This window comes from Ascidia mentula, chromosome 8 (assembly GCF_947561715.1).
Source record: "Ascidia mentula chromosome 8, kaAscMent1.1, whole genome shotgun sequence".
Taxonomy (NCBI): domain Eukaryota; kingdom Metazoa; phylum Chordata; class Ascidiacea; order Phlebobranchia; family Ascidiidae; genus Ascidia; species Ascidia mentula.
In genome coordinates this window covers 16,351,920-16,371,856 of record NC_138573.1, presented here as the reverse complement: position 1 = coordinate 16,371,856, position 19,937 = coordinate 16,351,920, and the positions used below count along the sequence as shown (strand labels likewise).

General features: G+C 39.0%; 4 protein-coding genes across 7 annotated transcripts; all 4 read right to left on the bottom strand.

The window, feature by feature from the left end:
- Positions 1-71: 71 nt before the first annotated feature.
- On the bottom strand, positions 72-5,351 carry LOC145911026 (excitatory amino acid transporter 3-like). Of its 3 annotated transcripts, XM_082998261.1 has the most exons (13): positions 4,971-5,351; positions 4,764-4,913; positions 3,601-3,825; positions 3,394-3,543; positions 2,837-3,050; positions 2,254-2,296; positions 2,053-2,170; positions 1,866-1,995; positions 1,556-1,649; positions 1,355-1,494; positions 864-1,058; positions 456-590; positions 72-382 (listed from the first exon to the last, which is right to left on the bottom strand). In XM_082998261.1, the coding sequence occupies exons 3-13, from the start codon at positions 3,743-3,745 to the stop codon at positions 217-219; spliced, it is 1,530 nt and encodes a 509-aa protein (XP_082854387.1). In that variant the 5' UTR covers positions 3,746-3,825; positions 4,764-4,913; positions 4,971-5,351; the 3' UTR covers positions 72-216. The 3 variants fall into 3 exon arrangements, with proteins under 3 accessions (XP_082854387.1, XP_082854385.1, XP_082854386.1); XM_082998259.1 differs by having other exon boundaries at positions 1,866-2,170; XM_082998260.1 differs by lacking the exons at positions 4,764-4,913; positions 4,971-5,351 and having other exon boundaries at positions 1,866-2,170; positions 3,601-4,421.
- A 1,220-nt stretch (positions 5,352-6,571) lies between these two features.
- Positions 6,572-10,534, bottom strand: LOC145912098 (excitatory amino acid transporter-like). The gene is given in 13 exon segments (XM_082999520.1): positions 6,572-6,722; positions 6,776-6,910; positions 7,006-7,200; positions 7,472-7,611; positions 7,670-7,763; positions 7,912-8,216; positions 8,295-8,337; positions 8,585-8,798; positions 9,009-9,158; positions 9,240-9,371; positions 9,978-10,028; positions 10,128-10,193; positions 10,441-10,534. Coding segments are annotated over 13 exon segments (1,770 nt in total).
- Positions 10,535-11,362: 828 nt separating this feature from the next.
- Positions 11,363-14,556, bottom strand: LOC145912097 (excitatory amino acid transporter 3-like). The gene is made up of 11 exons (XM_082999519.1): positions 14,412-14,556; positions 14,181-14,330; positions 13,397-13,610; positions 13,107-13,149; positions 12,895-13,006; positions 12,703-12,832; positions 12,461-12,554; positions 12,263-12,402; positions 11,798-11,992; positions 11,567-11,701; positions 11,363-11,513 (listed from the first exon to the last, which is right to left on the bottom strand). The coding sequence occupies exons 1-11, from the start codon at positions 14,554-14,556 to the stop codon at positions 11,363-11,365; spliced, it is 1,509 nt and encodes a 502-aa protein (XP_082855645.1).
- A 1,264-nt stretch (positions 14,557-15,820) lies between these two features.
- Positions 15,821-19,460, bottom strand: LOC145911642 (excitatory amino acid transporter 3-like). 2 transcript variants are annotated; one of them, XM_082999047.1, is made up of 11 exons: positions 19,298-19,460; positions 18,988-19,137; positions 18,547-18,763; positions 18,156-18,198; positions 17,983-18,100; positions 17,787-17,928; positions 17,536-17,629; positions 17,345-17,484; positions 16,793-16,987; positions 16,427-16,561; positions 15,821-16,360 (listed from the first exon to the last, which is right to left on the bottom strand). In XM_082999047.1, the coding sequence occupies exons 1-11, from the start codon at positions 19,440-19,442 to the stop codon at positions 16,216-16,218; spliced, it is 1,524 nt and encodes a 507-aa protein (XP_082855173.1). In that variant the 5' UTR covers positions 19,443-19,460; the 3' UTR covers positions 15,821-16,215. The 2 variants fall into 2 exon arrangements, with proteins under 2 accessions (XP_082855173.1, XP_082855174.1); XM_082999048.1 differs by lacking the exon at positions 19,298-19,460 and adding an exon at positions 19,200-19,252.
- Positions 19,461-19,937: the final 477 nt, after the last annotated feature.

The window sequence follows — 19,937 nt, the reverse complement described above, 5'->3', positions numbered from 1 at the left end:
TAGTTGGTTTCGTCAATATTTGCAAAATAATAAGAGGCCTCTAAATTTAATGTAATTTTATTTGTTGCTGTTAATCTAACAGAAATCCATTTGTCCATTTTTTTCGGACCTTTTCCATTGGTTAGAGATATAAAAATCATCGAAACAACATCCGTGTATGTTAATCACTACTTTGTACATATAGTTTTCACTGTGTTAACATTATCAAGCATTTGTTTAGGCCGGAAGGTTTCTTTGGCAAACACTAGACTCCCGCTTTCCTTCGGGATCCAGCATTTCAAATTCCTCCTTGCTGACGTCAAACGATTCCCTATTCAAATAGGAAATGACGCAAACTCCTGTGATGTCACCAAGAATATTCACAATGGTACGAAGCCTTTCCCTGAGCATAGACACAAAACGCTATTGAGGAAATTGTTCACTTGTTTTGATGCTTTGGAGGCGGGAATACTCACAAAAACCAGTCGACTGTATAGAGTAACCCAATAGTTTCCACCGGTAACCCGACTGATTGAAGGACGAAGAGCACGACTACAATACCACTACCTGGAATGGCTGCTGCACCAACCGACGCCAACGAACCTGTGATACTTAAAAAACACAATGTATTTAACGTCCTGCTTATCTAAGAAAAAGTGATCGCTAGAAAAGTTAATTCAGGTAGTTTTGCAGGTAGCGTTGAGCGCGTATACTAAGCCCCTAATCACCCATAATGCATGTTCACGCATGCTGTACGGTGAGGATTTTACCCCAATTTAGTTTTAAAATATGCAATGCAATCCCTAGAACAAATTACCAGTGCTACAGTTTTTGCAGCCACCTGTTTATCTCAAGGCTAGCTTTGTTTTTATTGAACTTCTTACCATACTGTGAGGATTTGGCCAAATGATAATAATACCCCGTTTATTTGTGCCACCGTCACAGTTACAATGCCTTGAAACATCGCACCACCGTCCATGTTAATTGTGGCCCCGAGGGGAAGAACCAGACGAGTGAATCGTTTGTCGATCTTCAGGTTTTCTTCGGCGCAATGCATGGTGACAGGTAAGGTTGCGGCACTGTGAACAACGTTTGCGTACAGGAGAATAATAACTGTTAACCAACAGTTTTGCAGTATAAAAGATTCGGGATTTAACATTTTTTAGTCATAAGATGTAAAATAAGTCTTGGATTGATAAGTTTGTGCAACAGAATAGTCTATTATCTGAATTTTATTTTTGTTAGCAAACAAAGCAAAAAGTGCTCATTTCGCGTCTAGTTCTTTTGCGAAGTATCAACTGTAACTTTCGTTGTTTCATACTATTCAAATGAAGTATGAAGTTTTAATTAGTGACAAATGATGGTATTCACTTACCTGGATGAAGTACCCGCTGCTGTTAAAATTGCTTGCAGTGAGCCCAAATACATTTTAAGCGGATTTTTTCTGGTAACTATCCAGTATATGGCGGAATAAACCAACATGGTTTGTATAAAAAGACTGACGATGATGGTGGTCTGCGAACCACAAGACTTTGAACAGATATGTATACTCGCTATGTTGCGTTTGTGTCCTCACCATGTAGAGACCGAGGGTCCTCATTGTGAAAAGCATGTCACCAACTTGGAGTAAATTTCCGGCAATGAGACTGCAAATTCCTACCGGAGCGTACCTGCATTGGATGCTGGTAAAGTCATTGCATACTTACCAAAGGAATGTTTATAGCGTGACTGGTTTTTGTTTTGTTAAAGCTTCGTACAGCAATTTTCATAACTATTCAAAACTCAATTACATGAATGCAGCTAAAGGTAACGTGAGGAGAATCTACATTGTAGTTTTTTCTGCACTATGCATGTAATGTAACCACCGTGAAGGTTTATGATCGTACCACATAATGTTCATCACAATATCCATGAAAACATTGAATAGTTCGTTGAAGAAGCGATTCAAAACTTCCCCTTCAGATTTCTTTCGTCTCCCGAGCGCGATTCCCAACATGAGGCAAAATGTTATCAAACCTTCGAAAACAAAATTCAAAAACATAACTAACCGGTAAATATTAATCATGGAAATACCCAAAGCATTTGATCCGTTTGTGGTCACCAACGTTTTGATGACTTTTGTGGTGAAATTAGATGAGGAATTAAAAGAATTGTTTGTTGTTTGTTTAACGAAGGTCGTTTTTGTGGAATCCTGTCAAAACGTAAAAACTGTTATGCAATTGATTCGTTTATAAACACAGAAAGGCAAAGCACTTTGCGCTTATTGTTACTTACAGCTCGAAACCACGCTTCGATCAAGTTTTTTGGAAATAGGTTCCTGCAAAAATATAATTTTTTACTATATTTCAAAACTAATGATTTACGTGCAAGTGACGTAATTTATATATAACCAGTCCTCCACATAGTGAAAAACGCTTACACACCGTTTTCGACAAGAAGCGAACGAAAGTAGGAACGCTGGGATACGCAGACTGTATTACGATTCGGTGTCTATATAGGGATTCGGTGTCTACATAGGGATTCGGAGTCTATATAAGCATTCGGTGTCTATATGGGGATTCGGAGTCTATTTTGGGATTCGGTGTCTACATAGGGATTCGGAGTCTATATAGGTATTCGGTGTCTATATGGGGATTCGATGTCTATATTGGAATTTGGTGTCTATATTCGAATTCAGTGTCTACATAGGGATTCGGTGTCTGTGCAGGGATTCGGTGTCTATATTGGGATGCGGTGTCTATATAAGGATTCGGTGTCTATATTCGGATTCGGTGTCTATATGGGGATGCGGTGACCACATTGCATTAGAGCCTATATTCGAATTGCGTGCGGCACATCGCTAGTGTCTTAACATTACCGAATCAAATCTAACACCGTGTCCAAGGTGGAAAAGGTGGACTTTGCATCTCTGCTTGAAGATTCCATTCGTTGAGCTTGCTTCTGACGACCTGGCTGAATTGCCAACGCTAAAGATAGCCCAATACATATAGCAAAGAAGGTGGTAGAGATGTAATAGATTATAATGTGCAATCCCACCCGACCACTCTTTCTTCTGTACAAATTGGCAACCCCTGGAAATAGCAGACGTGTTAATTAAAATGAATCTAAGTACAGGGCAAATAATAAAATTATATACTGCTATTTTTGCTGCCAGGCTAATTAATCGGAATTGCTCTTCTGGCACTTCTGGCAACTAAGTGCCAGAAGAGCAATTCCGATTAATAATAAAATCATGTTGATCAAATAGAGATGAATTTCATAATATCTTCTTGCTTCAAAAAATAAAACGGTTCAAAAGCCAGATATTATCAAAGAGGAAAATTAAATGACGTCAGAATTTGGCATCATGTGCAACGCTGGCGTTTTTGCATAAATTTATATACGGTATAACTAGTGCGAATATACTAGAAGTACCTGAAACAATACTGGTCATTATGAGAGGTATTGCCATCATTTTAAGTAACCTCAACAGAATTTCTCCAGGAAAAGCCACCAAAGCTTTGGCATTTTCAGACAAACTTGCATGCCGCAATCCGATTCCAAGCACAATACCCACAAGGACACCTGTTAGTTTGTATAACATATAGAGAGTATTCATTAATGAATGAATGTAATTATTACTTGCGAAAGTCAAAGCCAATAAAATGTTGTTCTTTTTCATTTTTCGACCACAGCAAACATCGAAATTTTGTTTATCAGACAACCCCTCGTCTTCGATGGGTTCCATGTTCATCACTACATCACTCGACTGTGTGGATGCTGACATGTTGACACGAGTGAGAATGTTTACAGGAAAGACAATAAACGGTATTAGTTGCTGTTCCTCAACTTGTCCAGGTTAATAACCTATATTTTAGAAATATTTTAAGATTTTAGCGCTGAAGTTCACAAACAGAAATGATTTGGCGCAACAAGACATGATCGCTTCACTGCACAGGGCCTTACTTGGCGACCACAGTAAACGTAAATGTCGACTGGCAAGTTGTGCGCTGAAGCAAAAGTGTATCGTGACAGCTATATTCGTTTGAGCTCAATAGACAAAGCGTTGGGCCTGGTTAGCCCAGGGTCGTGAGCTCAAACCTTACCGGGGACTTGATTTTTCAGATCTCGATCTGATCTGTGGGTAACATAGTCCAACTTTACCGTCTGCTTCTAAACACCGCGTATCGACCTCAACACGATGAAAGAGACTGCATAAAGTAATGCTGTTTCTCTACCAGTAATCATTGCTATGTATACTGACAAAATAAACCTACATTTGCAACATTGACCTAGCAAAATTCTAGGCATCCAATTCTACACATTTGATTTTTTCTTAGCTAACAAACAATTTCACCACTATTTCACACTCGATGCATTTCTCATGTTGAGTTTGAAGTCAACAGGATCGAAAAAACATGTGTTCAATGCCGCACTACATTCACCAACTGTAACACTCTGTTCACCACACGTAACATCGAAAAGCATGTGTTCAAGCGGCAAGCTCAATCTGCGCTGACTTAAGACAAGCACTGAAGCGGCACCTTGACTCTGGACCACCTAACGTTCTATCACAATTGCTGGGCGTGGAGCGTAAAGGCAAAGAGCGAAGCGATTCCGGTGATAAAAAGACCGCAAAGTATTTCTCGAAATGAGGAAGGACTCCACTTTACCGGCAATCCACGACTGAAAGGTGAAAATAGGAAAGCGCTGCATGCATTCTGATGCAAAAGAATGGCAAATACAAAATTCAGTTTTTCATAAATTTAAATACTGTATAACTAGTGCGAATACACTAGAAGTACCTGAAACAATACTGGTCATTATGAGAGGTATTGCCATCATCTTAAGTAACCTCAACAGAATTTCTCCAGGAAAAGCCACCAAAGCTTTGGCATTTTCAGACAAACTTGCATGCCGCAATCCGATCCCAAGCACCATACCCACAAAGACACCTGTTAGTTTGTATAACATATAGAGAGTATTCATAAATGAATGAATGTAATCTTTACTTGCGAAAGTCAAAGCCAATAAAATGTTGTTCTTTTTCATTTTTCGACCACAGCAAACATCGAAGTTTTGTTTATCAGACAACCCCTCGTCTTCGATGGGTTCCATGTTCATCACTACATCACTCGACTGTGTGGATGCTGACATGTTGACACGAGTGAGAATGTTTACAGGAAAGACAATAAACGGTATTAGTTGCTGTTCCTCAACTTGTCCAGGTTAATAACCTATATTTTAGAAATATTTTAAGATTTTAGCGCTGAAGTTCACAAACAGAAATGATTTGGCGCAACAAGACATGATCGCTTCACTGCACAGGGCCTTACTTGGCGACCACAGTAAACGTAAATGTCGACTGGCAAGTTGTGCGCTGAAGCAAAAGTGTATCGTGACAGCTATATTCGTTTGAGCTCAATAGACAAAGCGTTGGGCCTGGTTAGCCCAGGGTCGTGAGTTCAAAGCTTACCGGGGACTTTTTTTTAAATCTCGATCTGATCTGTGGGTAACATAGTCCAACTTTACCGTCTGCTTCTAACTACCGCGTATCGACCTCAACACGATAAATGAGCCTGCATAAGGTAATGCTGTTTCTCTACCAGTAATCATTGCTATGTATACTGAGGAAGCAAACCTACATTTGCAACATTGAACTAGCAAAATTCTAGGCATCCAATTCTATACATTGACTTTTTTTAGCTAACAAACAATTTCACCACTATTTCACACTCGATGCATTTCTCATGTTGAGCTTAAAGTCAACTGCATCGAAAAAACATGTGTTCAATGCCGCACTACATCCACCACCTGTAACACTCTGTTCACCACCTGTAACATTGAAAAAAACATGTGTTCGAGCGGCAAGCTCAATCTGCGCTGACTTAAGACAAGCACCGAAGCGGCACCTTGACTCTGGACCACCTAACGTTCTATCACATTGTTGGTCGTGTAGTATGACCAATACAAAATTCATCAAGTAAAATATTTCAACATATCGTATGCACAAAACATGCGCAACGCGTGGTTGAAGCTTCGCTCAGTTCATTTGGGAATGACGTCATCACATTTTATTGCCATTCAAGCGACAAAGGTGAGGCCAAAGCTCAAATGTAGTATGAGGTAAACGACAATCCAGCCAACCAGGCGTAAGCTTTAAACAAGGAAAACAGATTTTTACCCTGGACCACGAAGTAGGAACATTCGAAGCAAGTGTTTTGCTCATTTCAATTTATATCGAATTAATCTATTGTGGTCACAGTGCATTACGTACGACAGAGGTGACGCTCTTGCATGCCATAGATGCATGGTTTGTGGAATGTGACACAATATGTCGCGTGTTAATCCGCAAACTATGTTAAATGGCGCATCACTCTTGTGGCTATGAACTGAATTACCCTGGTTTGGCACTCTTTGAGATGACTGACTTTTATTTTGTGAAATACACAAGCTTTCGCGAGTATCTCTTGCTTCATCACGTGTAAATGCAACACAATGCGATTCAAAAACAAGCGAAGATACGAAAAAACACAAAACACTCGATCACAATTTTGAATCCTCAACAACAAAGTCAAGTTCCAATGTTTCCAGAAACGACAGCACAATTTCTTCACAGCAAGGCAACCTCTTTCTCCGTATCGTCCACCAGCAGTGCTGCCGGGGCTGAATTGTTGGCGTCACTGTCATCACGATTTAGATGAGAAATGACGCAAACTCCAGTGACGTCACCAAGAATGTTTGCAATGCCACGAAACCGTTCTCTAGTAAAGTATGCATCGTCATGAAGAAAATCGTATCCAAGAAAAATACTTACAGAAACCAGTCGACAGTATAAAGTAACCCAATGGCTTCCACCGGTAACCCGACAGATTGAAGGACGAAGAGCACGACTACTAAAGCGGTAAAAGGGGTGGCTGCTGCACCTATTGCAGCCAGTGAACCTGTAATGCTTAAACACACAAAGAATCGGTTGTAAGATTCATAAAGTTGGTTAAAATTTATTTGCCGCATCAATGCATATGCAATACCGCTAATCATTCGTACCAGACGGTGAGGATTTGACCCACTGATAGTGAAATCCCGTTAAGTTGAGCTACGGTAACTGCCACAACGCTTTGGAACAGAGCTGTTCCGTCCATGTTAATTGTGGCCCCGAGAGGAAGAACCAGACGAGTGAATCGTTTGTCGATCTTCAGTTTTTTTTCCGCACAACGCATGGTGACAGGTAAGGTTGCGGCACTGGTCACAAAAATTAACTTACAATTATATATAACACTCAAAATCATGGGGAATTTTGCAACATTACAGGGAACCGGTCCAATGAAATTCGACAAAAAAAACCTAAATTCATTGATAAGTTTTAATTATTTTGAAATCTCCTGCATTGCGTTAAAATTTTCCGAGAAACGTATTTCGTTGCCGCCGGGAGAACAGGTTATTCCTTATCGTAATACAACGTGGCCTTTCATTTCGTTGGTGGAAAACTACACATTCCTGTGTTTATTCTCACCTTGAGGTTGTCCCGATCATAGTAAGAATTGCTTGAAGAGAGCACGTATACAATCTAAGCGGATTTTTTCTGGTAGCAGTCCAGTATATGGAGGAATAAACCAACATGGTTTGTATGAAAAGGCCGACGATAACAGTAATCTAAAAAAGAAACTGTTCAAAAATATAGTTTATTTACCATGTGGATTTGTGCTCTCACCATGTAGAGACCGAGGGTCCTCATTGTGAAAAGCATGTCACCAACTTGAAGTAAATTTCCGGCTATCAGGCTACAAATTCCTACCGGTGCATACCTAAGTTGTGTATGTGTATGAGTTTCCATCGACTTGCTACCACTTTACTTGGAAATTTGTATAGCATAAGGTAAAACTTAGTTGTGGCCTTATTATGGTTTTGTATGTACTACAGGCGGGGCTGGTTAGCTATTATACCAAAACTTACCACATAATGTTCATCATAACGTCCATGAAAACATTGAATAGTTCGTTGAAGAAGCGATTCAAAACTTCTCCTTCTGATTTCTTTCGTTTCCCGAGCGCGATTCCCAACATGAGGCAATCATGTTATCAAACCTTATATGAGAATTTTACAATAAATGTTTCGAAATTTACTTGGACACAGTTTTCGCGTTTACCCAAAGCATTTGATCCCTTTGTCGTCTCCAACGTTTTGATGACTTTTGTGTTTGATGACGAATTGGTTGAGCCGTTGGAAAGTTTTTCGATCAAGGAAACTTTTGTAAAGTCCTGACAACACACAATAATTATGACCAATTTCGTTTGTCTACAAAGCTGAAGTTTACATTTGTGCGCATTGTCACTTACAATTTGAAACCACGCCTCGATCAAGTTTTTCGGGAACAAGTTTCTGCAGAAAAAGTAATTTGAAACTATTTAACGTTTTCTGAAGCTCTTTGTCAATCACTGTTGCGTTCGGTTAATACAAAGTTGCATTAATCAGGTTCTGGTTTGCTTAATTTTTTTAACGCTGTTTTAGTAATTCATGACAATTACTTTATTAAAACATATAGTTATTACAAATAAAGAAAGGGCAATGTCTGTCATTGCATTTAATATGTAGAGTTGACCTTAAATCACTTTTGTCTTAACATTACCGAATCAAATCCAACACCGTGTCCAAGGTGGAAAAGGTAGAGTTTGCATCTCTGCTTGAAGGTTCCATTCGTTGAGCTTGCTTCTGACGACCTGGCTGAATTGCCAACGCCAAAGCCAGCCCAATACATACAGCACAGAAGGTGGTGGAGATGTAATAGATTATTATGTGCAATCCCACCCGACCACTCTTTCTTCTGTACAAATCGGCAACCCCTGGAAATATCAGACGTATGAATCTAAAAAAAAAATGTGTATGGGACGAAGAATAAAATCACAGAGGTGAACAAATATGGCTAAGTTTTGAAACATTTTTGTTGCTTTAAATTAAAAGGTTTAAACAACTTAATATTATCATAGAGGAAATGACGTCAGAATCTTGTGTGAACTAATATGCGCTTTGACTAATGCTTATACTTGAAGTACCTGTTACAATACTGGTCATTATGAGAGGTATTGCCATCATTTTAAGCATCCTCAACAGAATTTCTCCAGGAAAAGCCACCAAAGCTTTAGCATTTTCAGACAAACTCACATGCCGCAAACCGATTCCAAGCACAATACCCAAAAAGACACCTGTTAGATTACATCATATATTTGAAATAACAATTAGTAGCAAGGTATTCATTGCAATTAATATATGAATGTAATCTTTACTTGCGAAAGTCAAGGCCACTAGAATGTTGTTCTTTTTCATTTTTCGACCACAGCAAACATCGAATTTATGAGACAACCCCTCGTCTTCGATGGGTTCCATGTTCATCACTACATCACTCGACTGTGTGGATGCTGACATGTTGACACGAATAAGAATGTTTACAGGCAAGACAAAAAACGGTAAAAGTCAGTGTTCCTTGGTTTGTCCAGGTTAATAACCTATAGTTTACAAATATTTTAAGATTTTATTCTACGAGCTCAAACGCAAAAATGATTTGGCACAACATGGCCACTGCACATACAGATCCTTACTTGGGGACCACAGTAAACGTAAACGTCGCCTGGCAAGTTGTGCGCTTGAGCAAAAGTGTATCCTGGTCACTATGGACGTTAGAGCTCAATCGGTACAGAGAGTCTGGCCTGGTTGTGGTCGTGAAATCAAACCTTACCCGGAGATTAATTTTCAGATCTCACTCAGACCTGCGAGGAGTGACTGATCCAGCTTGGCTACGAAACTGACCACACACATAATCCAACATTTCCGTATTTTTCTATATACCGCATATCGACCTCAACATACTAACCAAGTAAACCTAATTTGCAACATTGAACTCGAAAAATACACTGACTTTTTCTCAGCTAACCAAGAATTTGATCTACAATTTCACACTCGATGCATTTCTTATGTTGAGTTTAAAGTCAACTGCATCGAAAAACACGTGTTCAATGCCGCACTACATCCACCACCTGTAACACTGTGTTCACCACCTGGAACACTCTGTTCACCACCTGGAACATTGAAAAAAACATGTGTTCAAGCGACAAGCTCAATCTACACTGCCTTAATGTTTTATTGGGAAAAAAGGTTTATCTGTTGCAAAAAAATACCTGCAACAACGCTAGTGGTTATAAGAGGTATGACAAGCATTTTGAACAATCGAAGAAATATTTCTCCTGGGAAAGCCACCAACGTCTTGGCGTCATTAGATAAATTTGCTTGCCGCAAACCAAGTTCAAAAATCACTCCCAAAAATATTCATGAGTGAAATCATGTGAAATATTATTGAACACCTCACAAAAATATTGATAAATGCTGCTGTTAACGCCAAAATACTGCCTTTAATATTGAAAAGACAAGCACTGCAGATTATTTGTCCTTGCAGAGACACAAGCAATAAGTTTTTCTCTATATCTTAATAACCAACACAGTTAAAAGCACTCTTGTTTTTGTCGTTTCTTTCAACTCCGTTTGATGGTTCAAGACACGACTCAACTTTATCGATTCCAGCTGCCATGTCAACGTCTGAGAGGTTTCTGTCCAACAAACATCTTTGCGCAAACTGCTAAAACCAGGTAATCTTAAGGACAAGCATAGCATAAGCACGTAAAAAACGCGCTGTGGTAATTTGCAATGATCCAATGCTGCGCGTTCAACCATAGATTTATCAGGCACAGAAAATATCAATTGTTTCGTATTTGCACTGTTTCCTACTTTTCTACACTTCCGGCATTGTATTCTGCGAGTGTTGATTACGTTATCGTTTCCATCAACATGTATTCAAGCGGCAAGCTCAATCTGCGCCCTCTTAAGACTGACACCGACCGCATATAACGTTTTTAGAGATTGTAGAGCGTGTAGCGCAAAGTCAAAGCGGTTTGGGTAATATGGAGACCGCAAAATATTTATCAGAATGGAGCATGACTCCACGTTACCGGTAATCCACGACTGAAAAGTGAAAATGGGAAAGTGCTGCATGCATTCTGATGGAAAAAAGTGACAAATACAAAATTCATTAAATAAATATTTCAGCATACCGTACGTAAATGTTCGGTTAATCCAAACAAAGCATTCGCAATGCGTTGCTGAACCTCTGCTATGTTCATTTGGGAATGACGTCCACATTTTATTGCCATTTAAGAGACAAAAGTGACGTCAAAGCTCAAAGGCAATATGAGGCAAGCAACTATCCAATCAACCAGGCGTAAGCATTCAACAAGGAAAACACATTTTTTTGCAAAAAACAAGCGGAAATTAGAAAAAACACAAAACACTCGATTACAATTTTGAAGCATAAACAACAAAGTCAAGTTCCATTGTTTCAGAAAACGACAGCACAATTTCTTCACAGCAAGGCAACCTCTTTCTCCGTATCGTCCACCAGCAGTGCTGCCGGGGCTGTTTTGTTGACGTCACCGTCATCACGATTAAGATGAGAAATGACGCAAACACCGGTGATGTCACCAAGAATGTTTGCAAAGCCACGAAACCGTGCTCTGGTAATGAATGCATCGTCATGAAGAGAATCGTATCCAAGAAACATACTTACAGAAACCAATCGACTGTATAGAGTAACCCAATGGCTTCCACCGGTAATCCGACAGATTGCAGGACGAAGAGCACGATTACTAATCCGTTTCCAGGAATGGCTGCTGCACCTATTGCAGCCAGTGAACCTGTAATGCTTTAAACACACAAAGAATCGGTTGTAAGATTCATAAAGTTGATTAAAATTTATTTGCCGCATCAATGCATATGCAACACCGCTAATCATTCGTACCAGACGGTGAGGATTTGACCCACTGATAGTGAAATCCCGTTAAGTTGAGCCACGGTAATTGCAACAACGCTTTGGAACAGAGCTGTTCCGTCCATGTTAATTGTGGCCCCGAGAGGAAGAACTAGACGAGTGAATCGTTTGTCGATCTTCAGGTTTTTTTCCGCGCAACGCATAGTGGCAGGTAGGGTTGCGGAGCTGCTCACAAAAATTTACTTATAATTATATATAATACTCAAAATCATGGCAAATGTTTCAACATTACAGGGAAACCAGTCCATTGAATTTTGATATAAAACACTTAAATGTATTGATGAGTTTTAATTATTTTGCAATCTCCCGCATTGCGTTAAAATTTTTCAAGAAACTTTTTTTTGCCGCCGGGAGAAGAGATTATTTCTTATCGTAATGCAACGTGGCCTTTCATTTCGTTGGTAGTAAACTACACATTACGGTGTGTATTCTTACCTTGAGGATGTCCCGATCATAGTTAGAATTGCTTGAAGTGAGCTTGTATATATTCTAAGTGGGTTTTTTTTGGTAGCAATCCAGTATATGGAGGAATAAACCAACACAGTTTGTATGAAAAGGCCGATGATGACAGTGGTCTGAAGACCAAATTATTTTGAAATATAGTTTATTTAATATATGGGTTTGTGCTCTTACCATGAAGAGACCGAGGGTCCTCATTGTGAAAAGCATGTCACCAACTTGAAGTAAGTTTCCGGCTATGAGACTGCAAATTCCTATCGGAGCGTACCTTAGGTTGTATATGTGTATAATCTCTCATCAACTTGCTACCACTTTACTTGGAAATTTGTATGCCATAAGTTAAAACTTTGAAGTGGCGTCATTATAGTTTTCTATGTACTGCAGGCGGGGCTGGTTAGCTATTATACCAAACTTACCACATAATGTTCATCACAATATCCATGAAAACATTGAATAGTTCGTTGAAGAAGCGATTCAAAACTTCTCCTTCAGATTTCTTTCGTTTCCCAAGCACGATTCCCAACATGAGGCAAAATGTTATCAAACCTTATATTAGAATTTTACAATAAATGTTTCGAAATTTAATTGGACACAGTTTTCGCGTTTACCAAAAGCATTCGATCCCTTTGTCGTCTCCAACGTTTTGATGACTTTTGTGTTTGATGACGAATTGGTTGAGGTGTTGGAAAGTTTTTCGATCAAGGAAACTTTTGTATAATCCTGACAACACACAATAATTATGACTAATTTCGTTTTTTTTTGTGTGTCAAGAACGAACGCTAGAATGCTGCAGAGTACATTTGTATTCATTGTTACTTACAGCTTGAAACCACGCCTCGATCAAGTTTTCCGGGAACAAGTTTCTGCAGAAAAAGTAATTTGAAACTATTTTAAGAATTCTGAAACTTTTTTTCATACAGTATTGTGTTCGATTAATAATCGGGTTCAGATATGATTGACCATTTTGCCACTGACTTTGTAATTCATGACAAGTATGCTTTAGGAATATATAGTTATTATGAATGAAGAAAACACAATGTCTATCATTGCATTTAGTCAACTGGTAAATTACGTAGCATTAAACTTGAATCACCAGTGTCTTAACTTTACCGAATCAAATCTAACACCGTGTCCAAGGTGGAAAAGGTCGAGTTTGCATCTCTGTTTGAAGGTTCCATTCGTTGAGCTTGCTTCTGACGACCTGGCTGAATTGCCAACGCCAAAGCTAACCCAATACATACAGCACAGAAGGTGGTGGAGATGTAATAGATTATTATTTGCAAACCCACACGACCACTCTTATTTCTGTACAAATCGGCAACCCCTGGAAATATCAGACGCATAAATCTAAAAGAAACAAAGTTTGGAACGTAGAAAAATAGAAACGGATAGAAAAACGGAGCGCAAACTGCTATAATCATGTAATCTTAAACACAAGTTTAGCAGAAGCACGTAAGGGTTGCGGTAATTTGCAATGATCCAATGCTGCGCGTTCAACCATTATGAGACACAAAACAATATAAATTGTTTTGTATTTGCACTGTTTCCGGCTGTTCTGCACTCCCACAGCATTGTATTCTGCGAGTGTTGGTAACGTTATCGTTTCCATTATCCTTCCTTCTGTTTCGGACTAAAACGCGCACAACCCATGTTATAGGAACGACGTTAGGGTTATTCAATTTAACGTAAAAAGCTACGTCTTTACATAGGTCGAATAATTTAAGTATGCAACGAAGAGTAATATCACGGAGGTGAACAAACAAGGCTAAATTTTGTAACATTTTTGTTGCTTAAATTAAAAGGTTTAAACAACTTGATATTATCACAGAGGAAATAACCTCAGAATCTTGTGTAAACTTATCTCATAGCTTTAACAAATGGGCACTAGAAGTACCTGTAACAATACTGATCATTACGAGAGGTATCGCCATCATCGTAAACATCCTCAACAGAATTTCTCCAGGAAAAGCCAGCAAAGTTTTCCAATTTTCAGACAAACTCGCATACCGCAATCCGATTCCAAGCACAATTCCCAAAAAGACACCTGTTAGATTACATAATATACTTGAAACAACAATTAGTAGCAAGGTATTCATTGCAATTAAAATATGAATGTAATCTTTACTTGCGAAAGTCAAGGCCAATAGAATGTTGTTCTTTTCCATTTTTCGACCACAGCAAACATCGAAATTTTGTTTATCAGACAACCGCTCGTCTTCGATGGGTTCCATGTCCATCACTACATCACTCGACTGCGTGGATGCTGGCATGTTGACACGAATGAGAATGTTTACAGGAAAGACAATAAACGGTATTAGTTGGTGTTCCTCAGTTTGTTCAGGTTAATGACCTATATTTTAGAAATATTTCAAGATTTTATCCTACGAGCTCACAAACAAGAATGATTTGGTAGGACGTGCCCACTGCATAGGACAATACTTGGCGACTACAGTTAACGTGAAGGTCCCCTGTCAAATTGTGCGCCTGAGCAAAACTGTATCCTGGTCAGTAATTGTTAAAGCTTAATCGGTATAGAGTGTCGGACCTGATTATGGTCGTGAAATCAAACCTTACCCTGAGCTTAATTTTCAGATATCGCTCCCACCTGCGGGGAGTGACTGATCCAGCTTGGCTACGAAACTGACCACACACATAAATCAACTTCTTCGTCTGCTTCTAAATGCCGCATATCGACCTCAACACGATTAAAAAGATTACATCCAGTAATGCTGTTTCTCTACCAGTAATCATTGCTATGAATACTAACCAAGTAAACCTAATTTGCAACATTGAACTCGAAAAATACACTGACTTTTTCTCAGCTAACCAAGAACTTGATCTACAATTTCACACTCGATGTATTTCTCATGTTGAGTTTAAAGTCAACTAAATCGAAAAATGTGTTTTTCACTATTTCTTTACAACCAACACAGTCAACAGCACGCTTGTTTTTCAACCCCGTTTGATGGTTTAAGACACAACTTAACTTTACAAACGTTTCTTTGCGCAAACTGCTATAACCAGGTAATCTTAGGCACATGCTTAGCATAAGCACGTAAAAAACGCGCTATGGTAGTTTGCAATGATCCAATTCCGCGCGTACAACCATAGCTTTGTCTGGCACAAAAAAAAATTATTTGTTTTGTGTTTGCAGTGTTTCCGGCTGTTCTGCACTCCCACAGCATTGTATTCTGCGAGTGTTGGTTTCGTTATCGTTTCCATTGTCCTTCCTTCTGTTTTAGACTGAAACGCGCACACTGCGTGTTACATGAACGACGTTAGGGTTATTTAATTTAACGTAAAAAAACTATGACTTTAAATAGGTCGAATAGTTATCAAATGCTAAAACAATCCTGCCAGTGTTGGTGCAAGATCGCCTTTTTCACATTTTTGTCACAGTGTTCGTGTTTTTCCACCAGATAAATGAAACCAGGAAACACTTCATCACGTATTCAAACGGCGCCTAATGTAAGAGAACGTCCCTAAAGGAAAATTCACTGCACAGAAGTGAGTGTTGCCCATTTGGATTGTGAAAGCAGTTGTCAACCAACGCAAATGATGCACGGGTCACTCTGGTACAAACTATGAAATCATTAGCGTAATGCATTAAAGAACAGTATGCAGTAGAAGGGATAATGTAAAGAATGGGTGTCATTAAGGTGAAATTAAGATTTCTGTTGATTTCACGATAAAAGACCGCAATGACGCTGTTCGTCTGTCACAAGTATTTTTGGATATATGACAATTGAGCACAAATACGATCACTTACCACAAAAGCGAAACTGACATGTTCCTTTAACTTTACGACATTTTTCCTGTACACAGTAATTAAGACATAAAAAACAAACTATACATTTATATGTTAATTCACTGCACGTTGAAACAGGAGCCACATAACCGAACATCGTTGTTTTAAAACAGGTTTTTGGTCACAAGCCACTCTCTCTATCATCATCTTCACCCAATGCTCCAAGCAGCTCATTGTTGACGTCAGCAATGTCCCGATTTAGATGAGAAATGACGCAAACTCCAGTGACGTCACCAAGAATGTTCACAATGCCTCGAAACCGTTCTCTTGTCATAATTACAAAAAACACGTAGAGAATTGCATATTAACACTTTAATGAGGAAAATACTTACAAAAACCAGTCGACTGTATAGAGTAACCCAATGGCTTCCACCGGTAACCCGACTGATTGAAGGACGAAGAGCACGACCACAATACCACTACCCGGAATGGCCGCTGCACCTACCGACGCCAACGAACCTGTGATGCTTGAAAACAGAACAACTGGGTGAGGATTTCGCCTCAGAAACATTAACACCAGTAATACGAACGTAAAACATGCAATTTAGTCAATATTGTCAGTTGAACCAGAACCATGTATTTAAATTTAGCGACCGAAATTCTGCTTGCATCAATTGTTTGTTCGTTGGGCCGTTTTTCACAGTTCATTTCGGGAAACTAATCAAAATGAAGCAGATATTTCGTGTGTAAACACGTACCAGACAGTGAGGATTTGACCCACTGATAGTGAAATCCCGTTAAGTTGAGCTACGGTAACTGCCACAACGCTTTGGAACAGAGCTGTTCCGTCCATGTTAATTGTGGCTCCGAGAGGAAGAACAAGACGAGTGAATCGTTTGTCGATTTTCAGGTTTTCTTCCGCGCAACGCATGGTGGCAGGTAGGGTTGCGGAGCTGCTCACAAAAATTAACTTACAATTATATATAATACTCAAAATCATGGCGAATTTTGCAACATTACAGGGAAACCAATCCAATGAATTTCCATTGAAATGTTGCGGCACTGTGGTTACAAAGATAACTTAAAGAAGGTTTACAACAGTACACACGAAAACGGGTGCCAGTGAAAATTCGCTTCCTGAATGTAAGGTAACTGTAATCCGTTGATACATTTCTATTACTTTGAGAGGTGATGAGAGTAAAATTGAATGACAAACAGTTATAATATAAACAAGACAATGTCTTTGAGTTTATTTAACACAGCAAGGTTTCACTGTTTTATGTATTTAATTTCTGTGATCGTATTCTCGCCTTGAGGTTGTCCCGATCATGGTTAGAATTGCTTGAAGAGAGCTCGTATACAATCTAAGCGGATTTTTTCTGGTAGCAATCCAGTATATGGCCGAATAAACTAACATGGATTGTATGAAAAAGCCAACGATGACAGTGGTCTGAAAAACAAAAAGTTAAGGAGTGCGTTCAACAGAGGTCGGCATCCTCACCATGTAGAGACCGAGGGTCCTCATTGTGAAAAGCATGTCACCAACTTGGAGTAAGTTTCCGGCTATCAGACTGCAAATTCCAATCGGTGCAAACCTAAGTTGTATTTAGATGTTAATTTTCATCGACTTGAGCAGTCTGTTTGCTACCACTTTACTTCAACTAGCGTTTTTTATCGTTAGGTAAAACTTGGTCGTTGCTTATTGTGTAGCAACAGACGATGAGCAATCTTGGAATAGAATATTTCTCTCACCACATAATATTCATCATGATGTCCATGAAAACACTGAAAAGTTCGTTAAAGAGAAGATACAAAATCGCCCCCTTCTCTCGTTTCCCAGATTTCTTCTGTTTTCCAAGCGCGATTCCCAACATGAGGCAAAACGTTATCAAACCTTTAAAAACCTGAGTGAATATGCTTTATTTCATAGTTTCTATCATGGAAATACCCAAAGCATTTGATCCGTTTGTGGTTTCTAACGTTTTGATCGTTTTTGTGGTGAAATTTGATGAGGAATTGAAAGAACTGTTTGAAGGTTGTTTGACCACGGTTACCTTTGTCGAGTCCTAAAAATATTCTATGTTGTATTTTCTGATCAAAGTTTTGTTTGTTGGTACTTACAACTCGAAACCACGCTTCCACCAAGTTTTTCGGGAACAAGTTCCTGCATGGAAAGAATTTCGGGCATATTGGTATTATATCACCGTGTTTTGTGCGTGAGAAAAATGATGAGGAATAAGTTTAAGCAGATGTCAAAAAAATGATAAAAGCATAAAGAATTATTGCTGTTGGAAAATGTTAAAGCAACAAGCTTGCACAAGACACATGTGATTTTCTTGGTACAAATGCTGTTGAAGGAATCTTTATCCTTTGTAATGTCGACTCTTACAACTTGTAGAAGTGAACGATGGCCAAGAATACAATGAAATCTATTATATTATGAAAATGACAACACATAGAAACGTTTGCCTAGGGCAAGGATATGACATACTGTTTATTTTGCCAACATTACCGAATTAAATCCAGCACCGTGTCCATGGCTGAAAATTTGGAGCTGGCGCTTGTTTTCACCGAATTCTCTCTGTGACTCGTTGAGTTTGTAACACCTGGTTGAATGGCCAACACCAATGCAAGTCCAATGCATACGGCGCAGAAGGTGGTGGAGAGGTAGTAAACAATAATTTGCAGACCAATCCGACCACTCTTTTGTCCGTGCAAATCAACCACACCTAAAGCCAACAACAAATCAAAGACCATTTTTTTACACTACTTTTGTTCCTAATTTTACCGTTTTCACGCTTTTAGTACTTGGATTTGCCTCACAATTTATTTGACTTTACTTTTATATTTAAGGTTAATTTGTGTTTTTGTTTCATTTTTAGTTGAGCTGGAACCATTCTTTGTAAAAATGAGCTCCAAAACGGTTGCAATGTACCAATCTATTAAAACTTACCTGTAATAACGCTGGTGGTTATAAGAGGTATGACCAGCATTTTCAACAATCGAAGAAATATTTCTCCTGGGAAAGCCACCAACGTCTTGGCGTCATTAGATAAATTTGCTTGCCGCAAACCAAGTCCAAAAACAACTCCCAAAAATACTCCTGTAAAATGAAACCACGTAAAATAATATTAAAACTTCTGAAAGACAATTTCCAAAGCTAACCTTCCTGTTAGCGTCAATGTCATGGCATTTTTAATAGAAGTTATTTGCTTTTCTGCATCCAAGGTTATTAAATAATTTTCGTACAACAAAGCTCTCACCTGACATTGTAAGAGCCACAACCAACGTGTTCTTTTCTAATTTTTTACTGAAACAGCAAAAACCACGCTTGTTTTTGTCTTTTCTTTTAATCTCGCTCAGTGGTTCAAGACACAGCACAACTTCACTGTTCCTTTTTGCTGCCATAGTAACGATGAAGAGCCACCAGACGTCCTATGTTTCAAAGTCTTATAGACCTTTAAGCCTAATAACAAGAACGCAAAAAGTGTGTAGTGATTAATTCGCAACGACCTAACTCCTCGTGGATAACTCAATTACGCACAAGGTTATGATGCCCTGTTTTCGTGAACCAAGTTTCCTGCTTCACAACCACTGTTGAATTACCTGTCGCTACAAAGTTGCATGATCCTTACATCCTTCCGTCCGCTGTAAACAGAAACGCGCACACCGCACGCTGTACAAATTGGCCTCGGGGTTTTAATTTGTTGGGTGTATATTCCCACCGCATGACAAGCGCTAAATGTTTCCTTCAAACTAAATAAGATTCGTCAAGAAATATATCCAGGTATTTAACAAGACTGCGTCAAGAAAATCGCCTAAATTAGTTGTTGATGTCAAAATCGCATCCAAACATATGCAACACACCTCGAGCCTTTCTGAAAATTAAAACCAAGTTAATAT